At 53.6% G+C, this 22,362-nt stretch overlaps 1 protein-coding gene across 3 annotated transcripts; it reads left to right on the top strand.

Annotated features, from left to right (window-relative positions):
- The first annotated feature begins 8,502 nt into the window (after positions 1-8,502).
- IDH3A (isocitrate dehydrogenase (NAD(+)) 3 catalytic subunit alpha) lies at positions 8,503-22,205 on the top strand. 3 transcript variants are annotated; one of them, XM_003986736.6, is made up of 11 exons: positions 8,503-8,608; positions 12,005-12,067; positions 14,150-14,233; positions 15,420-15,534; positions 16,662-16,849; positions 17,299-17,432; positions 18,155-18,257; positions 18,355-18,419; positions 19,674-19,758; positions 20,200-20,352; positions 20,869-22,205. In XM_003986736.6, the coding sequence occupies exons 1-11, from the start codon at positions 8,582-8,584 to the stop codon at positions 20,950-20,952; spliced, it is 1,101 nt and encodes a 366-aa protein (XP_003986785.1). In that variant the 5' UTR covers positions 8,503-8,581; the 3' UTR covers positions 20,953-22,205. The 3 variants fall into 3 exon arrangements, with proteins under 3 accessions (XP_003986785.1, XP_006932232.1, XP_019687310.1); XM_006932170.5 differs by having other exon boundaries at positions 8,508-8,608; positions 12,005-12,043; XM_019831751.3 differs by lacking the exon at positions 8,503-8,608 and adding an exon at positions 13,520-13,621 and having other exon boundaries at positions 12,051-12,067.
- The last annotated feature ends 157 nt before the right edge of the window (positions 22,206-22,362 follow it).

Here is a 22,362-nt window from a genome sequence, read left to right as displayed (position 1 = left end):
CGCCGCAAAGGATGGGTCAGTGAGTTGGCCTTTCTTTGCAGGTGAGCGGAACTCTGGCCGCTGCGCGGGGGGGAGGGGTGTGTGCATCTCGGGCCCTCTGGGTTCCTTAGCGGGACAGGATTCACTAGCCTTTCTTTGCATCTTTGGCTGCACACGAGACCGAGGAGGATTTACAGGACTTACCGTGTCCAGTGAAGTGTGACAAAGGCCAGGAACTTTTAAAATCTTTATTTATTTGTTTTAGAGAGAGAGCGCGTGCGCGAGCAGGAGAGGGGGACAGAGGGAGAGAGAATCCCAAGCTGACTCCAGGCTCAGTGCAGATGGTCACTGGGCTCCATCCCACAATCCTGGGATCATGGCCTGAGCCGAAATCAAGAGGGTTCCTACACCGACTGAGCCACCCAGGCGCCTCACCTGGGACTTCTAAGCAAATGCCAAAGACCACAGCAAACAGAGCCACTGCTAAGTCCTTCCAGGAATCCCACCCATACATGTGTTATTTCCAACCTCAGGAGAGTTGATTCTACTGGCATTATCTGCATTTTATAGGTGGGGAAACAGGCTGAGAGTAACACTCCAGGTCCTACAGCTGGGAAGCAGCGGGACTGGGCTGGACTCAGGTGCTGACTCAGCCTGCTGTGCCACACCTGGACTTCCATGAACTCAGCATGTTATGCTTTAAAAATAGATGGCTCCTTTCTTTAAGCACGTGGGAGGCTCCACCCCCCCAGAGTTTCTGATTTAGTATGTCTGGGACGGCCCAGAACGTGGGGGTCTAACAAGATCCCAGGTGTTGCTGGTGCTGCTGGCCCCGACCACACTCTGAGAATCATCGCTGGAGGTTAGAGGCTTCAAGTTTGGCAGATTTCCCAGGTGTTTCTACATGTTCCTTTTACCTGAGGTTCCTGTTTGGGGTTTACCTAACATTTTGCCACCTTCAGGTGAGAACAGCAGCTATCAGCTAAACAGACAAGCCACCCTGTTCAAATCCAAAGAGTCACGAGAGGCGATCAGAAGGGCAGGAAGCAATTCAGAAGACGTGCGATGGGGTCTCAGCCGTGGGAAAGAAGGCAGGCTATGTGACCAGTAATTCAGAGACTGTGGAATTTTAGAGCAGAGACACCTTTCTAAGAGTCTCTCTGCACCTCCCTTTTCTCCCGTGTGAGAGAGCTGGGGAGACGGGAGCCCCCTTAGACCACACAGTCACTGTTACACGTTTCCTTCTCGTCATCTTCGACGCCACGCTGCCCAGGAGCAGGCCGGAATTCAGTGTTCAGATCCTGCCCGGGTACACTGTCTAACACGCTTGCGTATTTGTGTGACATGCGCTCCATGCAGAGAAGCCAGAACCTCTGTGAAGAAGACTAGGTTTTCAGTTCTGTGATTCTGTCTTCACAACCCCGTGAAAGTTCCCTTAAAACCTCCGTGATCACTATTGCAATGGCAATAGTGGAGGAGGCCCTCTGTCCTAAACTATTACAGCAGTGCCGTGAGGAGGGCAAGTTACAGTCCCATGTTACAGTTGAGAAAGCCTGGGCTCAGAGAGGCAGAGTGACCTGCCTGGAGCCACCCAGCAAGGAAGGGGCAACACAAAACATTTTATCCACGCCTCTTAAGTCTGTAGAGTTGGCCTTATTGCCCATTTCACAGATGAAGCAATAGTCTCAGAGAAGAGCTGCTCAGTTGGTAACAGGTGGATTTAAGTCTTGATTACACGATGATGGGAACACGGGGTTACCACTGCTTCCGGGAGCTCGACTCCTAGTCAGCCGCCGTCTTATAAATGACACGCCCCGAGAAGGTATGCCGAGAGGGAGCTGAGGGTCCCGTGGTGGCGCCCGGCACTTTGCAAGCACTCATTAAACGTTGGCTTTTTCCATTTCTGACTCCTTCCATAAAGTTTAAAAGTTGGACGGAAAACGCGAGGGATCAAAACCCAAGGAGTGAACTTACACAACGAGACACGAATCTCTATCCCTCTTCCCTGTCCTTCCTCCTGCACTAGTTGCCATTCTTTGTGATGAAATGTCCTTGGTCTGCAAGTAGTCTTCTACGACTTGGAGACTGAGGGGACCTCTATGACAGGGACGGAGACGCTGTCCCGGGCCGAGGCCTGGGCGGGATGTCTTCTACGGTGAAGACGCCTCCCGCAGACCCGGCCTTTGCTGTCCCGCCTCAGGGCCCCTCCTAGAACGTGCTACCACTATTTCGGCTTCTCTATCTTAGTGGCCGTTCAAACCTCATTCCTCCCGGAAGTCTTATCTCTGTGCACAGAGCACTGGTCATCTTGGCCTCTCCCAAGCTGCAATTTATATTCTGGGAGCGGTTACTGGGTCCACCTCAATCTCATACACACACCCCTGCAACCGCCTATTTAACCTAACTCAGTCCTAGCACTGGACAGTTTGTCTCCTCATTTCCCCGTATCTCCAGCATTTCGCACATAGATCTTACTACTTTGGGACGGATGCATACACAGCCTGGGGCTGTGTCTTTTGGAGGGGGCAGGTGTTGTTTCCTCTCCAACACTAGCGTTCAGGACGGCTGCAGCGTATCTTATCTGGCTCTATCCCCAGGGTCTAGGACACGATGGTCTTGGTAAATAGCGAATCAACATTCTTTAAAAGCCTGCATTTCCTGGGCCTGTTCACACGTTGAATCAAGTAACTCCCCAAATATTCTGACGTGGAGAAGGTTTTCCTGCTGGAGGATCGAGACCAAGCCCTTTAGTGCACGGCAAATGAGGTGAGCCCACCTTCTCCCCGAACGGCCCCTGTGGGCCTGTTCCGGACCCTCTGCCGGAAGACATTCTGGATGTGGGAGGCTCCCAGGTGCTTGAGAACGGGACCAACCTGATGGTGACTTCCTGCAAACTGTCCTTTCAGGTGCCTTTAAAATCCTCGGGGACATCCGTGACCCCCTCCTTCCCTACCCGTACCCACCCCCCAGCACAGCCTGCTCCAGCCAGAGCCCCTACCTGTAGCACTGTATCCCCATCACTCTGGGATCACTGTGGTGTGTCTGTCAGGAAATGACCAGGGCAGGGCACTCACCACCGGACTCAGTTTTGTCGTGGATCTGAGTCAGCTCCAGTGGCGAGCGGCAGATGAGTGGAGCTTTGCTGTTGGAGCGGGGTGGCTGGGGCGACACAAGAAGTCTCAGGCTGAATTCTGCGCCGTGGACCGTCACCTATTAGCAAGGAGGTCCTCAGCGGCTACGTAACCTGCTCGGTGAGCACAGTGGACTCCATACCTGTCCTTTTAGGTGTCATAACAGGCGCTGACTCAGTCCAAAGCAGAAGCAACGGTATTCAAGGATCAAGATCCACACAACCTTCGACTCAGGATCAGGTCACTGTGCCCTCGCTCAGCAGCCTGACCCCGAGGCCACGTGGTCCTTTAAGACCTGAGCCCATGGAGTCTCGTGCTCTGTCCGTGGGAGAGGAGAGGCCCGTGGGCGGCACCTAACACACTTGGGGCACCGCTGTCTGAGCCAGGCCAGGCGCTTTGCCCATCCGTTTTGCTAATGAGCGGATCCTCCACTGCTGGGATGGCTTCACACCGCGGAGGCATTGGAGGACGAGCCTCTGGAGTGTGGGCTTCTGGGGAAAGTCTGCCCGCCTCCAGGCAGCTGCCCTCCAAGCACGGTCCCCGGGATCTTTACAGAAGGTCTGTGAGGTCAGCATTATTATTTCCACAATGTAAAACATCGTTCGCTGTTTTCACTCTCATCTTCTCACAAGTGCACAGCGGAATTCTCCAGAAGTTTCACGCACGGTGCTGCGGCAGGCTGAACGAAGCAGCAGACACGAGAATCCAGCTGCCTTCCGCTAAATTAAGCCAGGCTTTAAAGACATTTGCAAACATGTGAAACAACGCCACTCTTCTCACTAAATGTTTACGTCTTTAAAAATATTATTTTCCATAGAAATATGTGCACTAAGCTAGCACATAGCGGGTTTATTGTTATAATTGTTTAAAACATATTTTTAAAATAGCTATTGGGGGTCATGTGCAGCTTTAACTTCTAATACGATAGATATTAATAATCTGTATTACCAAAGTTTGGGTCCTCAAATTTTAAGAATAGTCTTGAGACCAAAATGTCTGAGCATCATTACTGTATGGTTCAGCGAGCCTTTTCTGTTTGGGCCGGATGGGAAAGAGTTCAGGCTTTGCTGGCCCCACAGCCACGGCCTCTGGTACCTCTACTCCCCTCGACTGTGGATGCGGCCACCAAACACACGGGCTTGGCGGTGTTCCAGCAAGACATTACTTAGCGACACTGCGACTCCAATTCATATAATTGAAGTCTCACAAAGTGTTACCGATTTTTATGAACTTGTTGATTTTACACACTTTTAAAAGTGTAAGTGTGAAAGCAATTCCGTAACTCCTTAGCTTAGAGGAGGCCGTGGGCCAGAGCTCACCCGTGGCCTGTAGTTTTCCAGCCCCCGCTTTCCTGACACAGGGCCCCCGAAACCTTGCAACTTCGTGAGGGAGAGGAGCGTCCTTTGTTCCAATGAGGTGACCCCGGGTGGGCTCCTGGAGGGGTCTGGTCAAAAGAAAAGTCCAGCCACGATCAGAAGTTTCGAATTTCCACCCCCTGCCCATCCTCTTGAGAAGAGAGAGGCTGGAAGCAGAGTTAGTCATCGATCATGCCTATGATGAAACCTCCGTAAGAGTCGCACACGCGTGAGGTTTGGGGAGCTTCCGGGTTGGTGAACACGCCCATGCGGGGGGGGGGGGTGACACACCCCAAGTCCACAGGGAAGGAAGCTCCTGTGCCCGGGACCCTCCCAGACCCCGCCCTCTGTATCTCTGCACCTGGCTGTTCACGTGCGCCCTTCGGCGCACCCCTTAATACACCGGTGAAAAGAGTTTCCCTGAGCTCCGGGGGCCACTCTGGCAAATGAACCGGACCCAAGGAGGGGAATGTGGGCAGGTCGTGTTGGCAGCTGACTGTCAGAGGCAGGAGGGACTACCTGCACCCAGTGCCGTCATGGGGACAGTCTTACAGGACTGAGCCCTTGGTCCTCGGGATGTGACAGCTCCGGAAAGATGGCGTCAGAATCGAGTTAAGCGGTAGGACACCCAGCTGGTGCTGCAGAGAGTTGCCTGTCGTGGGGAAAACCCCCCATCTGGGCCACGGGGGGCGGGAAGCAAGAGCAGACTACTTAGGGCCTGAGGCACCGTGGTCAGAGCGCTGGCTTTTACTCCAAGGGACAGGTGTCGCTGGCTGTTCTGAGCAGAGGACGGTGTATTTGTCTCCTGCTTTAACAGGACCCCTAAGGCAGGACGCGGACGGTGAGGGGCAGGGGGGCGGCAGGGAGACCAGCGTGCGCGCTATTGCCCTGGTTCTGCCCAGAGAGGACTCTGGCTTAGACCTGGGAAGGCGGGGAGTGTCTGCCTGTAGCTCAACCTCAAAACCCAGAGCTGACCCTCAGGTCTTCTGACCTGGGCACCTGGGAGACTGGAGCTGCATTTCACGGAGAGGAAGGCTGAGTGAGGGAGCTGGTTCCCGCTCGTCATCGCTCACATGTAGAAAGAGGTGACAAGACACGTTAAGTTTCGATCTTATTTTTTCTGACTATTGAACTGTAAAGAATTACCAAGATGCCAAAGAGTCTTCCCAATGGTCACCTTTGAGGGCGGTGCAGCGCTCCATCTGATTCTTTACCCTAAATCACGACCATTCCCTCGTTAATCATTAAGACTGCTTTTCTTTCAATTAACGATATTATAGACAACCCTATAATGAGTATCTTTGTGCTGATGGATCTTTGTGGGGTTTTTCGAGGGACTGATTCTCAGGAACGGATTTACGTACGAGGTGAAAGAGTGAAGACACCGAAGTCTTGAGACACACTGAACTGTTTCCAGAAAGGTGGTGGCGGTACAGTATTTGGGAGCCAGCCAGAACTCAGAGTGTAGCCATTCCACCACCAATTAGACCGTAGAGGACATGAGCATTTTATCCATACTTTCTAATAAAAGGGCCAAAGACGTTTCTAACTTTTAAAAATTTTGCATGTACTTGATTATGGTTAAGGTTGGTTAAAAGTTTCTTGGTTTCTTTGGCTGTGAAAGGATTGTTCGGGTCCCTTGCCCATTTATTTACTAAAGTTCTAATATTTAGGAAAATAAATTAGGGAAACTCTACTGAAAAAAATTTGTGTTCCTTTTGTAAAAAAAGCAAAAAGAAGCATTTAGCATGTGAATAAATATAATGTATTTTGCTGATTTATTAATTTAAAGGCCTCCACCTTGATTAAAACCATTTTGTAGAGTACAGCACCCCTGGACGGGGTAGTGCTGTAGTCACAAACAAGGACACACCTTCCAGATCCTTCTCCTGAGTGGCAAGCATACCTTGGTCCCAACACGCCTTGCTGATGGCACGTCTGGGCGCTCCCAAGTGCCAGCACAGGACAAAGGGGCTTGTCCAGGGGACACTGGCCTGCATGTTGGAGGAATGCCAGAACGTCTATGAGCAGTTCTGGAACCTGTGGCCCATCGAGGGAGGGGCTCCCAGATGACGTCTCTCCAGCTGCTCGGGAAGCAGGGAGCACCTTGCCATGGGGGCTGCACCGGGCGACCTCTGAGGGCTGTTTCAGTCTGAGAGCCTAAGCTTGTGAGGATTCAACGCTTTCCTGCCTCCAAGTCTTTGCTGGCACCGGTCCGTTCGGACCCCATCTCAGGCTGCTGACATCTTACCTCCTCAAGGACTGCTTTAAACACCATCTCCAAGACGGGATCTTCCCCAGCCAGCCCCACCCTGTCCAAACTCCTTCAAGCACCTGTCGCTGAATTTCTGTGTTTCTCCCTCACTAGACTTGGAGGGTAGGCCTGGGCGTATTCATTACTCGTCCTCACCCAGCACTTGATACGACTTCTCTTGGGAAGCCGTTGTTGAACTGCATGGCCCCTCACAGAAACCTAGCAGTTAGAACCGTCTCAGTAATCAGGCGTCCCAGCGTAATGCCGCCATCACTGCTACTCGCTGTGCCTCGGTTTCCTCATGGGGTTGATGTGAAGATTGGATGTGGATTGGAGAAAGTCCTCCAATCTTTGTCTCGAAGTCACTGAGCAGCTGGATGTGCTGTTTTCTGTTCCGGAAGCAAAGCCATGAGAGATCCTCTCTGGGCTTGAGGAAGATCTTCTCAAAGACACGTAGCAGGAGAGAATGCTCCCCAGGAGCGGGGAGGTGGGAACCAAGTGCTGGCGCTGGGGTGGGGGGTGGGGGTCCTGAGTAGGGAGAGGGATAGGTGGGCAGGTAGTGGGGTGCTTCCCAAAGGAACCAACATCCGAGCTGTCTTAACAAGTGGCTGGAATTTCAGCAGGTGGAAATGGGGGCAAAAGGGCAGTCGGACAGTCAGAATGACACGAGCATGGGGCAAGTAAACCATGGGAAGCATTTGGGGGCTGGCCAGCAGTCCTACTTGGCTGGTGCTCCAGGACAGTGGGGCTGGAAGGAGTGGCGGGACACTATGGCTGAAAATAGCGGTGAGAGGTGACTGCGAGGGGGAGCCAGGGGTCGGGGAGCCAGGCTGGTCCCTGGATGCAGCTGTGCTTGAGGGCGGACTGTGGGAAGGGTGGTCAGGTCGCACCTGAAGGGGGCGGGGGGGCAAGGCAGGGTGGGGACGGAGCCGAGGGTGTGTGAACTCTTCAGGGCAGGACTGCCAGGTCAGAGGACAGGAAGGGCCGGCGGGAGGTTGGCGAAATCCCTCTGCCCTGACCAGGCCACAGACGTAGCTGCAGATTATTTTATCCGTCATTCCCGCCCCCCCGCCCCGATTCATCACCTCTCTGGGCGCGGGGGCGGCTCCCCTCCGGACTGAACCCTGGCAGGGCAGGGAGGGGAGGTCTCGTGTAAGTCACCCCGGCCGCGGCCCCCCCGCAAAGTGAGGCGAGGGCGGCCAAGAGGGGCCGGTTCCGGCATGATGGGCTGGAGCCGGGTCCCCGGGTTCGCCTCGCGGACCTCCTTGGCGCCGCCGCTTCCCGGCGCGTCCCCGCGAGGCCCGGAGTTCGCGGGCGGGCTGAGCGCAGGCCCGCAACACCCGCGCGTTGGACAGGGCCGCGGCGGCGGCCGTGCAGCCGTCTGCGCTCACTACAGACCATCGGACCCCCGGGTCCGTGGGTTACCCGTCGATGAAGCCGGCACTCAATAAGCATTTGTGGAACGAGTGAGCCGTCCCATCTACCTGCACGAGACTGCAAACTCCGCGAGAGAAGCCGTAGCCTGAGCCTGCGAGTCTCGGGGAGGCGCGGGCGCCCGCAGCAGGGAGCCCACAGCCCACCCAGACCTGGACGCCGGCAGTCGAAGGCTCAGAGAATCCAACGGATTCTGACGTCGGCAGCCGCGAGGAGAGGGTGGGGCCTTCCTGGAGACGCGCGCTGGGTGGCTTCCGGGTCGCGCCTCCGCGCGTCACCGCGAGGTCAGCCAGGCGATTGGCCAGCGGAGCCGGCAGGGGGCGGGACGGGGACGGGGGGGCGTGGTCACTCGGGGGCGGGGCCCCGGGCCGTATTGCGCGGTTGCGCACTGCTGCCGCTGCTGTCGTCGCGGCGCGAGGAGGGTCGCGATGGCTGGTCCCGCGTGGATCTCCAAGGTGAGCGCCGGGCGGGCCGGTGTGCGGCGGCGGGCGGCGGGCCGGGCGGGAACGGTGCGGGCGCCGGGGCCGCGGACGGTGCGGGCAGCCTTGCGCCCGGACGGTCGCACCTGAGGCGGGGCCGGCCAAGGTCACGGCGGGGCCCGGGTGCCCCCGCGAGCGCCGCGCCGGGGCCGGGCTGGGCCTGGCATCGAGCCCGGGGAGGCTCGAGCGCGGCCGGCGGGGCCGGGGTGTGGGCGCGGGGCTCGCGGGAGCACGCGGTGCTCCCTTCGGAGAGCGCGGGGCTCCTGCACGCGGGACTCCCCGTCCGAGCCCCCCGCCGCTGATGTTGGGGAGAAAGCCGCGACCTCGAGAGCTGTGGTGCCCTTGGCAGCTCGGGGCCGGGGCCGGAGCCGGAGCCGGAGCCGGGAGGGGCTTCAGGGGCTCCCCGCAGTTCCCCGGTTCCCCGGCGGAGCCAGCCTGCGTCTGCGGATGCTGCCGCTCAAGGTCACGCGGGAGTCGGTGTCGGAGCTGCGGGCGGCCCCAGGGGCCTCGCTGCCTCGTTCCCCGCCGCCTACACCAGAGTCTTAGGTTCGAATTCGGGCCGTGCCGCTGATTGGCTGTATGACCTTGAGCAGATGACTTAACGCCCCTGGTCGTGTGTGCACCCATCTGTGAAACACCTATGCTTGCTCCCCGAGTTGTGGAGGTTAAATGGCGTGAAAGCAGCACACAGATCTGAAGCTTTCAGCTCGCCCTCCCGAGCAGACGGCGGTTCTGCTTGGTTAGCCTCTTCAGACCTGGGCTTGTGTGTGACGGTGACTGTTAGGCCACACTTGCTGCAGAAGGTGGAGTGGCTTTTGTGCCCCTGTCGCCCCACTTACCACCTGATTCCTGTTTGGTGGGTTCACCACGCCTTCAGACGGTAGACTGAGCAGCCCACCTGGTGAGGGATGTGCAGGTAAGTGCGCTTTGCCCAGATTGTGGGGCCCAGCGTGATAGAAGATGTTCCCCTCTGACGTGGACTGGCTGTGAGGCCTTTGACCTCTGTGCGGCCCGGTTCTCCCCTTGGGGGTTGGACCGACGCCCCGGGATGTGGGAGACGCTGAGCTAGGGCGGCTTCAATGAGAGCAGTTCCTTTATTGGGGTTCCATTCAAGGTTTTATTTGAAAAAAGTGATTTCAACTTAAATTGGTTTTTTTTCCCTAAAAAAGCCTCGATTTTGAGAAAATACTAGGTTTCTAAAGACCTTTCTGGTTCTAACATGCTATGATTACAACAAGCCAGTTCCCTGCAGCAGACACTTACTGAGAGAGTACCAGCCATGCGCCCCGCACTGTATTTGTATGTCTGAGTTGGGCAGGAAGGTGACAGGAGGTGAGGGGCTGTGACAGGGGAAGGACCGGAGGTCCCGGCCTCAGGCTCCTTATCTGCAAAGGGCCACTGACACCTCTCTCTCCAGGTTCTGTAAAAACTAACATGTAGATTGTAAAGTACAAGCCAGCCTGTGCTCGAAAAAATCTTGCTTAGAGTTCTGGGTCTTTTTTTTTTTTTTTTTTTTTTTTAATTTTTTTTTTTTTTTCAACATTATTTTTGGGACAGAGAGAGACAGAGCATGAACGGGGGAGGGGCAGAGAGAGAGGGAGACACAGAATCGGAAGCAGGCTCCAGGCTCTGAGCCATCAGCCCAGAGCCTGACGCGGGGCTCGAACCCACAGACCGCGAGATCGTGACCTGGCTGAAGTCGGACGCTTAACCGACTGCGCCACCCAGGTGCCCCGAGTTCTGGGTCATTTTAATGACTTGGACGAATCCTGCCTTATTCTAAGATCACATAGGACAGATGACAGACGCCGACCCTACTGGTTGCAAGTATTAGAGGCGTTTGCGGGTGAGAACTTGGCCGACAGAGAGGTGATTGAAGCAGGCTTTTGTTTTTCCAAAAAATATTCATTGAGCACCTACTGTGAGCCCCCAGCTGCCCTGGGCCCTGGGGATTCCCAAGGCGCTTGTGGATTCACATCTGAAGCTGGGTCTTGGTCACGGAGACGGGGGCCTGTTCCGGATGGATGTCCTTCCCCTCTTTCTGGGGTGGGGAGGGGTGGGGAGGGGAAGCACTCGGGCAGATCTGTCTTCCAGCAGCCATCTGTCCGCGGGTGAATCATGTTCCAGGATTAACATTTTTGCCAGTGGTTTTGGCATCGAGTGCTCTTTGGATCTGGCCCCATCTTGTATTTTCAGTGCAGGCAGATGACCGTGGACGCCAGGTGGGAGAATACCGCTCGTTCATACCTTCTTGGCTGTCGGTCGGCATCTCGTTAGTAGATGCCAGTATCACAGCAAAGGTTCGGGCCTCCTGGGAAGTGACCCCAAAAGGAAACACTAAGACAGGACGTAACAGATGTGTCTTCGCTTACGTATCCAGCGTGAAAAAAAGTTACCTTGAAAACTGCTAACGGCTTTTGGTAGCTTTGGTTGATGTACTCAATTTCTTTGATGGTATTCTGTTTATGCTAACGTAGTAGGACTTTGTCCCAGTGTTCAGTGACTGAGTTATTAAAGTTCAAAATGACCTTTTAAAGTTTCTGTTTCTGGTGTCTAAGAGTGTTACGTGGAAAACAGTACACCAGTGGTACCATCTTGGGCTAGTGGGGTTGGTAGGTGACTTTTCTTTTTTTTGTGTCCCTTTCCCGGCAATTAACAGTAATGACCATGTTACCTGTGTTGTGAGAAAAAATAACTTATTTAAAGTCTTCATTCTGTATGACCCAAGTATCAAGTCACCTTTGTTAGATTTTTTTGTTATTGTAAAGAGTAAATACTAAATATTCATGCGAGAAGAATAGGCATAATGTGTAATTAAAGGAGCACTGGACTGGGAGTCAGGAGACCTGAATTCTGGTCTCTGGTCACTCTGTGGCCTTAGGCAAATCCTGACCCTTTAGACACCAATGTCTCCACCTGTGTGATGAGTGACTGGGCTCTGGAGTTTTTAAGGACTCCTCCAGCTCTAAAATTAGTGATAGATTATGTGGTACCCCCACCTTGAAGCAGTAGTCGAGAATGTTGACAGAAAACCTTCCAGATCATCTGAGAAAAATTCAGTGTTTGAGTTACAAAGGTATATAGTCTCATTCCACCTTGAACACTTTTTGACAACTCATATGCATCAAATCCACGTTGAAAGTATTCAGTACTTAAATTTTCAAAGCGAAGGTAAACTGAACAGTTAGGTTTTCAGATCTGAGGTGGCTTGTCACATTGAGCTAATACATGAGAAGACTACTCCTCAGAAGTTCCTGAATATATGCGTGCAAACTTGTAACATTGTCAGCCCTCGGAAATGGCCTGGTCTGTGCCTCTCGCTCCGAATGGTTTAGTTCTGTGAGTGACGTTTCTTTGTTGATGTTGGCGTAGGTCTCTCGGCTGCTGGGGGCGCTGCACAACCAGAAACAGGTGACCCGAGGGTTCGCTGGTGGTGTGAGTACGATTACATCTTTCGTTTTTTCCTTTTAGAAGTTTCTCAAGAAAGATGCTCTAACATGTTTATCATACAGTCTCTTGTCTCTGTTTACTTCAAATTAAGGAAAATTTGCCATACTTCTCCTGGATATTTAAATCACTGGCTCACACGCACGAATGCATCAGGTCACTTGCACATTTAAAAGAATTACATCACAGCTGGCTTCGTAAGCCTGTCACGTTAGTGTCTTAAAGGAGTCTTGTTAAAAATTGAAATGGCCCTTGAACCTGTTACTTTATTTCACAATCTCATTTTTGTAAGACACGTTTTTTTTCAAAACTAGTGCAAGTTGAGAGAAAATTGTTGAGAAGCTTCAAAACCTGCTTTGCACCTTTATTTTGTGGGCTTCCCTGAACACAGTAGATGGCCCACTAACGAGGAGCAGCTCACACATCTCTGAGCCCCGTGGGCTCACGCTCCCCTCCTCGGCCTTCAGAGAGGATCGTGTTAGTGGATCATCTATTTCTCATTAAATCTGCCGCTTTTAGAATCCCCGGCGTTAGAACTCGGCGCTTTAAAGGCTGATACCACGTTTTTAGAGCCTTCTAAGACTGTGGGTCAGTGAGTTCCTATTTGGTTTTATTTTACCCCTTGCTACAGAATCTGATTTGGATTTCACAATTCCTGTGCTCCCATATCACGTCTTAACTCTGTGAGGGTTCATTGGGTCCTCGTACCTTTTCGCTCTGGTCCGTGGAAGAGACGTAGATTTCTTCTGGTGGCCTGGTGACACTTACTATTACATGTTGGGAGAACAGGAACAAGAAGCCAGAAGGTTCTTTTGGCTCTGCGTGTGCAAAAGACCCAGAATGAGGCTTGCACTCCTAGCTCACGGACAGCCAAGCTGGCATTTCAAACGTTTTCTGAAAGCTAGTGAGAAGATCACTGCTCTCTGCTATTATTTATTTTCAGGCCGTCCACGTGTAAAAAATATTAACCTGGTGGGGAGGGGTTTATATCTGAAAGAAACAAGAAGAGGAACTAAGTTTTTAGAAGATTTCTTCAGTAACACAGAAAAATTGAGAAACCGTCCACGCGCTCAGTGAGTTGCAGTGGAAGGGGCAGAAAGGCAGGGAAACTCGAATCAGTGATTTGAAACAAGGTAGCACAGACGACTAGACCTGGAACAGACCGGGGACCGTCGTCCGGGCCAGACCCCCAGGCAAGAGAAAGGCCCCAGCTAATGACATGTAGGGTCTCCAAACAGGGAGGGAGGGTCTGAATATTACCTTAACTCGTTGAAACCCTGTCATCATTTCCCTTTATGCGTTTTTATTTCTGTGTTTGAAATGCTAGCTTGATTGTTTGAAGCCTTTGAAATAAACCACTGGTGTCACATTATAGACACTCGTGTCCTTCCGCGTCTAACTCGGACTTTGCCGGTATGAGCACGTGTGCTGTTCTTACAGGTGACAGACAAGCTGCGCTGAGCTCAGTTAGGTGACATTTGTCCTCGAGGAGCCGGCTTCACAGAGGAGCTCAGAGAAGCGGGGATCCCCTTGTGACTGGAGGTCTGATTTTCTCTGAGTTCCGAAACAGACCTCAGCAGTGTTCTGGAAATGTGTCTGAAGTGTTTTTAAGATTGAGCAAACTGTGTGAGAAACCTAACTTTCCAGGATCCCAGTGGAGAGGAGAGCGGTTGCCTTCCTGAGAAACTCTGAATTTCCGCGAGAGAACATGGTTGAAATTTTTGTTCTCTCTGCTTCCACAGACTTGAATTAATTGGGCTCTTTGTAGCTTGTCTGGAAAAAAAATACGAATTAGGAGGTCTACTCTGTGATTTATTTTTGTTTTCTGTGGAGCATCACCTCAGTTTTTTTAAAGCCTCCGAACTCAGGTAAAGAGTAGAATTGAGTCTCTTGACTCTTGCCTCCGTTCCGGTGAGCTCTTGGGAGGCACCCCTATTTTCTTGAAGGCCTTTGGGTCTTCTTGAGACACCCCCCCGGCCCCCGTAAGCCGATTTCTTTGTCGGGGATACTCTTTTCCAGACCGCCAAAAATTGATTCTACCTGTCTTCTCTGGCGATCTCTTCCACTCAGGTTCAGACGGTAACTTTAATTCCCGGGGATGGCATCGGCCCAGAGATCTCGGCGGCCGTTATGAAGATTTTTGATGCTGCCAAGGTAAGCGCGCTTGAAAACGACCTTTGGCAATGCTCGCAGAAAACTTGTCTTAGCCGGCCGGAGTCCGTGGCCTCGGGATCAACCGTCCCGTCTGGCGACACGGGAAGGCATGTGGCCGTCGCCACAACACCGACGTCAGCAGCATTCGTGCTGGGGACGGCAAGCCCGTGCGCCGGCTCCGCCGTCCGCCAAGAGGCCGGTGTCGAGCGGCCGTGCGCGTGGGTCCCTGAGCCCTGCCAGGTCACCTGTCTCCTCAGTATGTGCCCTCCCGCCGAGAAGAATAGAACCGATTTTGCAAAACACTGTGTAGGAGATTTTCAGAGATGAAAACAAATTTCTGATGTGGTGTCACCATCCAGCATGAGGTGTGATTATTCTAGCCGCCCAGCCTTCCGCGCAGGTAGATATTTTAAAATGCTTTCGTTCGGGGGTAGGGGACGTTGGGCTTTATTTGACACGATGCTCAGTTAGGGCAGTTACAGCTGCCAGGTGCCGTCACGTGCAGGGGGAGGACGGGGGCAGGTCTGAACCGTCCATACCCTGCTCCCCGAAGCACGCCCCCCACAGAGGAGATGGAGCTCGCCTGGTGGCGGAGTCCCCAAGGAACTGCACGGTTCCCCCATTTGCTGTGTGTGGTCCAAGCCAGTGGCGAGGCGCACACGAGCCCAGGGCCGTGTCTAACTTTAGAGGACCGTCACCACCCAAAAGAAACCCTGGGCTCATTAGCAGTCACTGCCCATCCCCCACCGTCCGCCCCCTCCCCTCCCACGGCCGGCCCCAGGCGGCTACCTGGCTACGTTCTGTCCCTACATGGGCCTCTTCTGGACATTTCGCAGGAATAGAATCTCATGCCGTCTTCTGTTGGCTTCCTTCACTCAGTACAAGGACCGCTAGGTTCGTCCGCGTGTCGGGACCGTGTCGTGTCTCCGTGGACCATGTTTCTCAGCTCCTTGCGATATTCTAATTTTAGCCGCGTTAAGAGTAGTGAAAACACATAAGTGGGCAGGTGTCAGGGAGGTGTGGACCGGACAGGGCAGCGCGGAGAATGGCCTCTCTTCCCGCGTGTCAGGAACTTTCCGGACCTTTATTGTACGTTTCCACCGGCTGCACCGGCGGGTGAAGCAGTTTGTAACCAGTGTCGTGTGAGTCCCACTCTGCAGCTTCCTGTGCTCTGTGCCGCCTCTAGGCGCCCATTCAGTGGGAGGAGCGGAATGTCACCGCCATCCAGGGACCCGGAGGAAAGTGGATGATCCCTCCAGAAGCCAAAGAGTCCATGGATAAGAACAAGATGGGCTTGAAAGGTAGTGGATCCGATGGCGACTGTGGCTTTCTGCTACAGCGGTTACATTTTTGAAAGTTTATGCATGTAAGCGAAATACGGCCTGACCGTGTTCAAGTGAAGCCACCCTTTTTGAAGCAATTTACTTATTACTTCCTTTCCCAAAAATTTTTTGCCGGAGTACAGCCGACACAACGTGATACTGGTTTCAGGCGCGCATCGTAGTGACGCCTTCTCCACGTTATGTTGTCACCACACGAAGCAACTTACAGTGACATGCCGCGGTTTTCATCTGGGGACGTATTTCTCCCCAGTAAAAACACGAAGGTGTTACTGGCCAGTGTCAAATGAAAGTATGTGTTTATCTTCACCTGGATTTATCTTGTGCATACTTCTCATGTTTTCGGTGCTATTCTAATTAGCATGCGCTTCAGGTCATGGTTCAAAACACTGGCGTGTGCCAGACGCCCGTTCGGCCCAGGCTTTCAGTCCAGACAGATCCAAGTTGCGATCTCTTGTCTGCCACTGACCGCCGGGAGGCTCCGGCAAGTTTCTTTCTCTTGGTTGTGGTTTTCCTGCTCACTTTTAACTGACAGCAAGGGCGGTGTCACCTCCCGGGTGGTGGCGAGGGTCATACACTGGAGCCTGGTCCTCCACCAGCGGGTGCACGGTGATGTTCCCGAAAGCTTCCGTGCGGATCTTCCTCCTTCACCGGAGTAGAGGGTAAAGCTAGAGACAGATGCCTTCTCCGGAGTAGCCCGGGGGAGTTAGCAGGTGACCCTTGCTCGTTGGGCCCTTTGTTGGGCCCTTGCTCGTTGGACCCTTTGTTCGTGGGCACGCACGTTAGACCGACCGCACGGCTACGTCTCCCCCGAAGGAAGGACCCTAGCTGAGCTGCGACCGAAAAGTAAAGCAAAGGAAAACTGGAATTTCCAGTAATCGTGAGGTACTCGTGTTTAGAAGGAAGAAGGTGTGCCCGCTGGCTCGGTTCGTGGAGCGTGCGACTCTTGATCTCAGGGTTGTGGGTCCGGGCCCCGTGTTCCGTGTGGAGATTACTTGGAAATGAATTCTTAAAAAAAAAAAAGAACAAAAAGAAGAAACACCCCCGAATGTACCCTGTTGTCATGTGGGTTCTCTTCTTTATCACAGGCCCTTTAAAGACCCCAATAGCAGCTGGTCACCCATCTATGAATTTATTGCTGCGTAAGACCTTTGACCTTTATGCAAACGTGCGGCCGTGTGTGTCCATCGAGGGCTATAAAACCCCTTACACCGACGTAAACATTGTCACCATCCGAGAGAACACAGAAGGAGAATACAGTGGCATTGAGCATGTGGTATGTTCCTTCCACACTTAAATTCTTACTGGGGTTGCTCTCTGTGCTCTTGGGACAGTTGTTCAGACCCCCAGTTGTTGAGAACACCTGGCAGAGACGGCTCGCCTTGACCCCCAGGAGGCGAGGGCGGTTGCCTTGGCCCCGCCTTGCCTGGCAGCAGGAGGGGGGGCGGGGGGTGTCCTCTGTTTCAGGTTACAATCCTCAGCTTCACAGGCGGGTCCTGGGGCCCGGGGCCATCTCTGCACCTGTTTTCCTCATCCGTGCAGTGGGCCTTATTCTACCTACCTCGTAGGGCCGGGGTCAATGTTATTGGCCCCGGCGACACCCCACGTGCGCGACGCGAGCCGTGGCAGCTGGCACTGTGTGAGCACACCCCCAGTGGTGGTGCCCCCTCGCTGCCAGCGGCCTAGTGCGGCCGTTCCGGTGAGGCAGGACGCCCTCTCCCTCAGATCGTGGATGGGGTTGTGCAGAGTATCAAGCTCATCACCGAGGAGGCCAGCCGGCGCATCGCCGAGTTCGCCTTTGCGTACGCCCGCAACAACCACCGCAGCAACGTCACGGCCGTGCACAAGGCCAACATCATGTGAGTCCTGGGCCGGGCAGAGCCCCGCTCGCTGTGTGCAGGGAGCGGAGACCCGGCTCTCCTTCCTTCTCCCGGCTATGGAGCAGATTGGGGGGCAGGAGCTCAGGATCCGGGGTATAAGGCGGGCCTGAGAACTGTCAGAGACGCTGGAGACAGGCTCCCCAGACGCTGTGGCTGTTCCACCGAGGCTGCGAGTCACAGGGCAGGGGCGCTGATGTCCAGGCAGAACCGGGAGCGTTTCTGCGGTGACCGAGTGCCGGGGGCTTCCCTCGGCTTCCCCTCACGGGCGAGCAACCTCCCCCACTCCGCTTAAGGCCAGGCGGGTGTGCGCAGAAGCAGTTTCCCCAGGGCGGACGGGGAGGTGTTGAGCATGTACGATAGTAAAACCAACTAAATGATCCGATGAGTTAGTCTTTTAAAGCAATTTTAACACTTTATTAATACACATTTCTTAATTCTTGGTAGACAAGACTATTAAAAAATAATATTTTGGTTTGGTCTTTATTATGACCAAACTACTTTATATTTGTATCCTTTTGTGCTTCTGGAAACATCCCCAGACATTTTCAGTTTGTGTCTTATTAACTGCCTGAAAGACAATTTTACTATAATTGAAACCGGACATCTGGGCTTCTGGAACTAACGTTTGTTGACCTTCTTTGATCTGGTCCTTTTCTTTCTGCAAGTCTTTCCTTCAACAGTTTTTATTTAATTAAATGCAGGCGGATGTCAGATGGGCTTTTTCTGCAAAAATGCAGGGAAGTTGCTGAAAACTGTAAAGATATTAAATTTAACGAGATGTACCTTGATACGGTGTGTCTGAACGTAAGTACGCCCGCTTCCTTGCCTGCTGCCTTCTGCGGTGCGTCCCGTGCGCGGGCTGTGGCTTTGATCGCTAAACACACCGACGCATTCCTCGTAGATGGTCCAAGACCCGTCCCAGTTTGACGTTCTCGTTATGCCGAATTTGTATGGAGACATCCTCAGGTGAGTCCGACTACACCTTTTCCGCCTATCGTTTATTTATAAATGTCCTAAAGTAAACGTGGCTTACAGAGTTTCGATCAGGTGCCATGAACTACAGCGTGTGTTATACGGGTCCTCGTGATTCAGGCGGCCGTGTCAGCGATTACACATTGGGTGGGTCATTCGTTTCTTTGCCAAATCGGCTCTGGGCTGTTGTTCCCTAATGATTAGTCCCTTTTCCCGTTTTGAGATGTTTTATTGGTTGAGTGATTTCAGTGTGTTGTCATTATAGCCACCTAGCGAGTGGTAAATTTGTTCAGAATTTTTGTGACGCTTGACACAATTTCAGACTTAAAGAAAGGTTGCCGGAAGGTACAGGGACTTCCTGTGTGCCGGCACCCACAGCCCCCAGGTGCTGACGTTTGACCACACCAACATTATGGTTCCCCGGCTGCCCTCGCTGCCCGCCCCCCCACAAAGTTGGCCGTCACTCCTACGTTTCTAGCTCCTTCACTTGGGCCTTAGGAGTTTCAACACATTGCTCACAGAAGTGCTAAACCTAGAGGGACAACAACTAACTTTTGACTAAAAGTCATTGCTAAGTTCTTTTATCCCATTATATCATTTAATCCTGACAATTCCATAGAATAGATTTTGCCTCCATTTTACAAATAAGGCAGCTGAGGCTCAGAGAACCTTAAGTAACTAGCTGGAAGTTTCGGGAAGCCTCGATTTAGACCCCCAAAGTGTCCAGCCCCAACGACTGGGCCCCCCTCCTGCAGGAGGGGCTGGACGTACAGCAGCGGTGGTCTGTCTTTGAAAAATACCACGTTTGTTTCCCCCTGAGTCTCGCTCATGATGTGAGTGGAGGATTTGGTGGAAGAGGGTAAGCAGGAGAAAGGGCCTTTTGGTTGGCGTTGTGTGCGCATAAGCTTGTTTCTTTGCGTACGTACTTCTCCGTTTGGACGCATGGACGTCACCGTGGGCGGGACCACCACAGCCATCATCGTATTGGTGCTCGGGTCACCCCATCCTGGCCGGTGCGGGTCCCTGTGAGCTGTGTTGTGTCCTCTGGACGCGGCCCACCATTTGCTTTCTGGTGCAGCAGGATGCCGCGGACTTATCCTGGACCTTCTCACTGTGGTCCGGGATTGGCCATTTCTCCGAGGAACCCCGTGCCCTTTGGTGGAGGGTGGTAGTTAAAAACCAAAGTCTGGGTGCTGGGTGAGAAGCTTCACTTTTCAGAACACTCTCAAAATGCTTTTCCGCCCCCAGTGACCTGTGCGCGGGATTGATTGGCGGTCTTGGTGTGACACCAAGTGGCAACATTGGAGCCAACGGGGTCGCCATCTTCGAGTCGGTAAGACCCCGGTGAGGCCTGAGGCGGGACTCGCCCGCACAGCCCTGGAGCCCCTGGCGGGTTGGCTGTGTAAATAGGTTCCAAGTGATGGGTTTTCCCTGTTGTCAAAAGAAACTGATGCTTTGTGTAGGTCTGTCATGGAGCCTGGTTTATTCATTCACTTCCCTCTTTATTTGTGTCCGTGTTATTTATTGGGCGTCCTCCCTCAGAGCATCTTCCCGAAAGTTGGGCATGATGGTTAGTCCCTACGTTTGCACTTTCTCCCCCTTACTTTGGCTCGTTTTCTGACACTTGCCTTCTCGGACCCGCGTCTGCTGAATGGGCACGGTAGCCATTCAGCGATGCCCCTCGTCAGTGAGGAAAGGTTGGCCGGGCCCCGCGTCCCCAGGGGAGTGCTGTCTGCTGGGGCCCCCCTGACTATGCTTCCATTCCCATGGGCAGGTTCACGGCACCGCCCCGGACATCGCGGGCAAGGACATGGCCAACCCCACGGCCCTCCTGCTCAGCGCCGTGATGATGCTGCGCCACATGGGACTCTCCGACCACGCCGCCAGGGTCGAGGCTGCGTGTTTTGCCACAATCAAGGATGGGAAGGTATCGGCGGTCGTCCGTGCTTGGGCCGTTGTCAGACGCGTTCCCCCGCGTTGCGTCCGCTGCCTGTGCGTTTTCCGTGGGGGGAGCCGCGTGTCAGGTCGGGGAAGGGTCGGGAAGTGCTGACGCGGAGACGCACGGGCAGAAGAGCCATGGCCTGGGAGCCACAGTCAGTTAGGCCTCGGGTCCCGTGGTCAGTGTACGATCTGGGTCAAGTCAGCTCATTTTTCTAGACAGCGTTTCCTCCCCAACATAACCAAGTGTTTTCCCACATGTACGGTAGGGATAGAGGGGACATTTTGGAAAGCCTCCCTGCCTCCTTTCGTCGCGACCCTGTTGTGTCCTCCTCAGGGTGCCCTGAGCGCTAACCTGGGCCTTGGTCTTCCGGGGTGGGGGCCTCCCTCTCCAGTGGGAGCCAGATCGGCTGGGCCCACATCTCCCTGGGGGCTTTCCGGAAAAGCATCCTGGCTTTGTTTAGGGTGTGGATCCATTTTATCTTGGCTGTTCTTCTTTTCTCAGAGCTTAACAAAAGATCTAGGAGGCAATGCCAAGTGCTCAGACTTCACGGAGGAAATCTGTCGTCGAGTTCGAGATTTGGATTGAAGCTCCTGCGCGTGGAGCCCGTGTCCGTCACGCGCACCACATCACGCACACATGCGGTTTGCTTCTTTCCTGACAGTACATTTCTAGATCCGGCCTTTTCTCAACCAGATCTCTGTGGAGGGTGCAGGGACGCGCTAGGCCTGCTCTCCGAGGACTTTTCCTGAGGGCCCGTTTTATTGATGACGTGTCTGTCCGGTGTGCGTCTTCTGTAAGCTCTCAGTGGACTGTATCATTGGCCATGTTAATCATTTTACACTTCAGTTAGAACGGTTTTTCCTCAGCTGTAAATATGATACAGGATTAATAAGAGAAAACATCTAACTTTTTAAAGAAAACCCTGTTTTCCTTGGTTTATGAAAAACATAATAGGAATAAGACGGAATATTGGCAGGATAGCACAAAAGGACATTCTCATAAAGCCACACGGCCACAGGAGAGGGTTCCGGGAAGTTCAGGCCACCCCCCCCCCCCCCCCCCCCCCCCCCCCAGTGAATGAGGCATATCTCTTAGTGCTGTGGGAAGTAGACAGGTAGGTACATTCTCCCGTGAATTACTGAGTATGAATAAAGACCTCAAATCCAAGAAATCCATACGAGATGTAGACGTAGGTAGAGTGTGGGATAGGAAGACGCACGTGCGTCTGTGTGGATGATTCGGTTTCTCCAGATGTACTCTTCTTGGCGGGAGCTTTAATGGCGTGGAGGGGACTTCCTTTCACTGGATGTGCGAGGCGCTGGGTCGGCCATGGGAGCCTGTGGCGTGAGCCTCGCTCGGCCCAGAGCGACCTGAAGGCCTGACCACGAATATTTCGGCCCCCAGTTAACTGGGGATGCTGGCCGTTACTTTCCTATCTCAGTGGCTGCCCCTCCCCTTCCCCAAAGCGCCGAATCACTGCCACCCACCCCAGCGCTGGCGAGAGAGGAGCCCGCAGTGGGGGCTGGGCACAGCTGTGACCCTGCCCTCCCCCCCTCCCCCCCCAGCACGTTGTCCTTTACGGCAGACACGCAGTCGCTATTTTCATGAACAGACTGCCCTTCGTGTGGCACTGCAGGCCCGGGGGCTTCGCATAGAGCACCCAGATCACAGGGGTTTCTTAGCAAATCTCACTGACTGGGTGCTTTTTTAGGCTTGTAACCAGACCCGAGTCTTAGGTGTCTTTTATTTTGTTTAAGCCGCAGCTTCCTCTTTTCTGTTGCATTGTGCTAATTACCAGTGACCCTCGGGTTCGCCCTAATAAAGAATTCCAGAACTGCCTGGAGTGTACCCTTTCTCCACCTGTTTCCTGGCGAGACGCCAGAGGCCATTTCGGCTCCAGGTATTTGGGGTGAAGGGGTGGGATGGCGGTGACACTCCGGCACAAGCCGGCGCGTTCTCACAAAGCCCCCCCGGGTGCTGTCCTGCCCGATGGTC

The sequence above is a fragment of the Felis catus genome, chromosome B3 (genome assembly GCF_018350175.1).
Source record: "Felis catus isolate Fca126 chromosome B3, F.catus_Fca126_mat1.0, whole genome shotgun sequence".
NCBI classification, from domain to species: domain Eukaryota; kingdom Metazoa; phylum Chordata; class Mammalia; order Carnivora; family Felidae; genus Felis; species Felis catus.
Note: the sequence above shows the minus strand (reverse complement) of the source record. Positions and strands in the feature narration are given on the sequence as shown.

What these genes read in the sequence shown, in the direction of transcription:
- IDH3A (XM_003986736.6), top strand. Translation starts at nt 8,582, where the DNA reads ATGGCTGGTCCCGCGTGGATCTCCAAG. An exon ending in TTGATACGGTGTGTCTGAAC is followed by an intron (nt 18,258 to 18,354) that starts GTAAGTACGCCC and finishes CATTCCTCGTAG; the next exon opens with ATGGTCCAAGACCCGTCCCA. An exon ending in CCACAATCAAGGATGGGAAG is followed by an intron (nt 20,353 to 20,868) that starts GTATCGGCGGTC and finishes TTCTTTTCTCAG; the next exon opens with AGCTTAACAAAAGATCTAGG.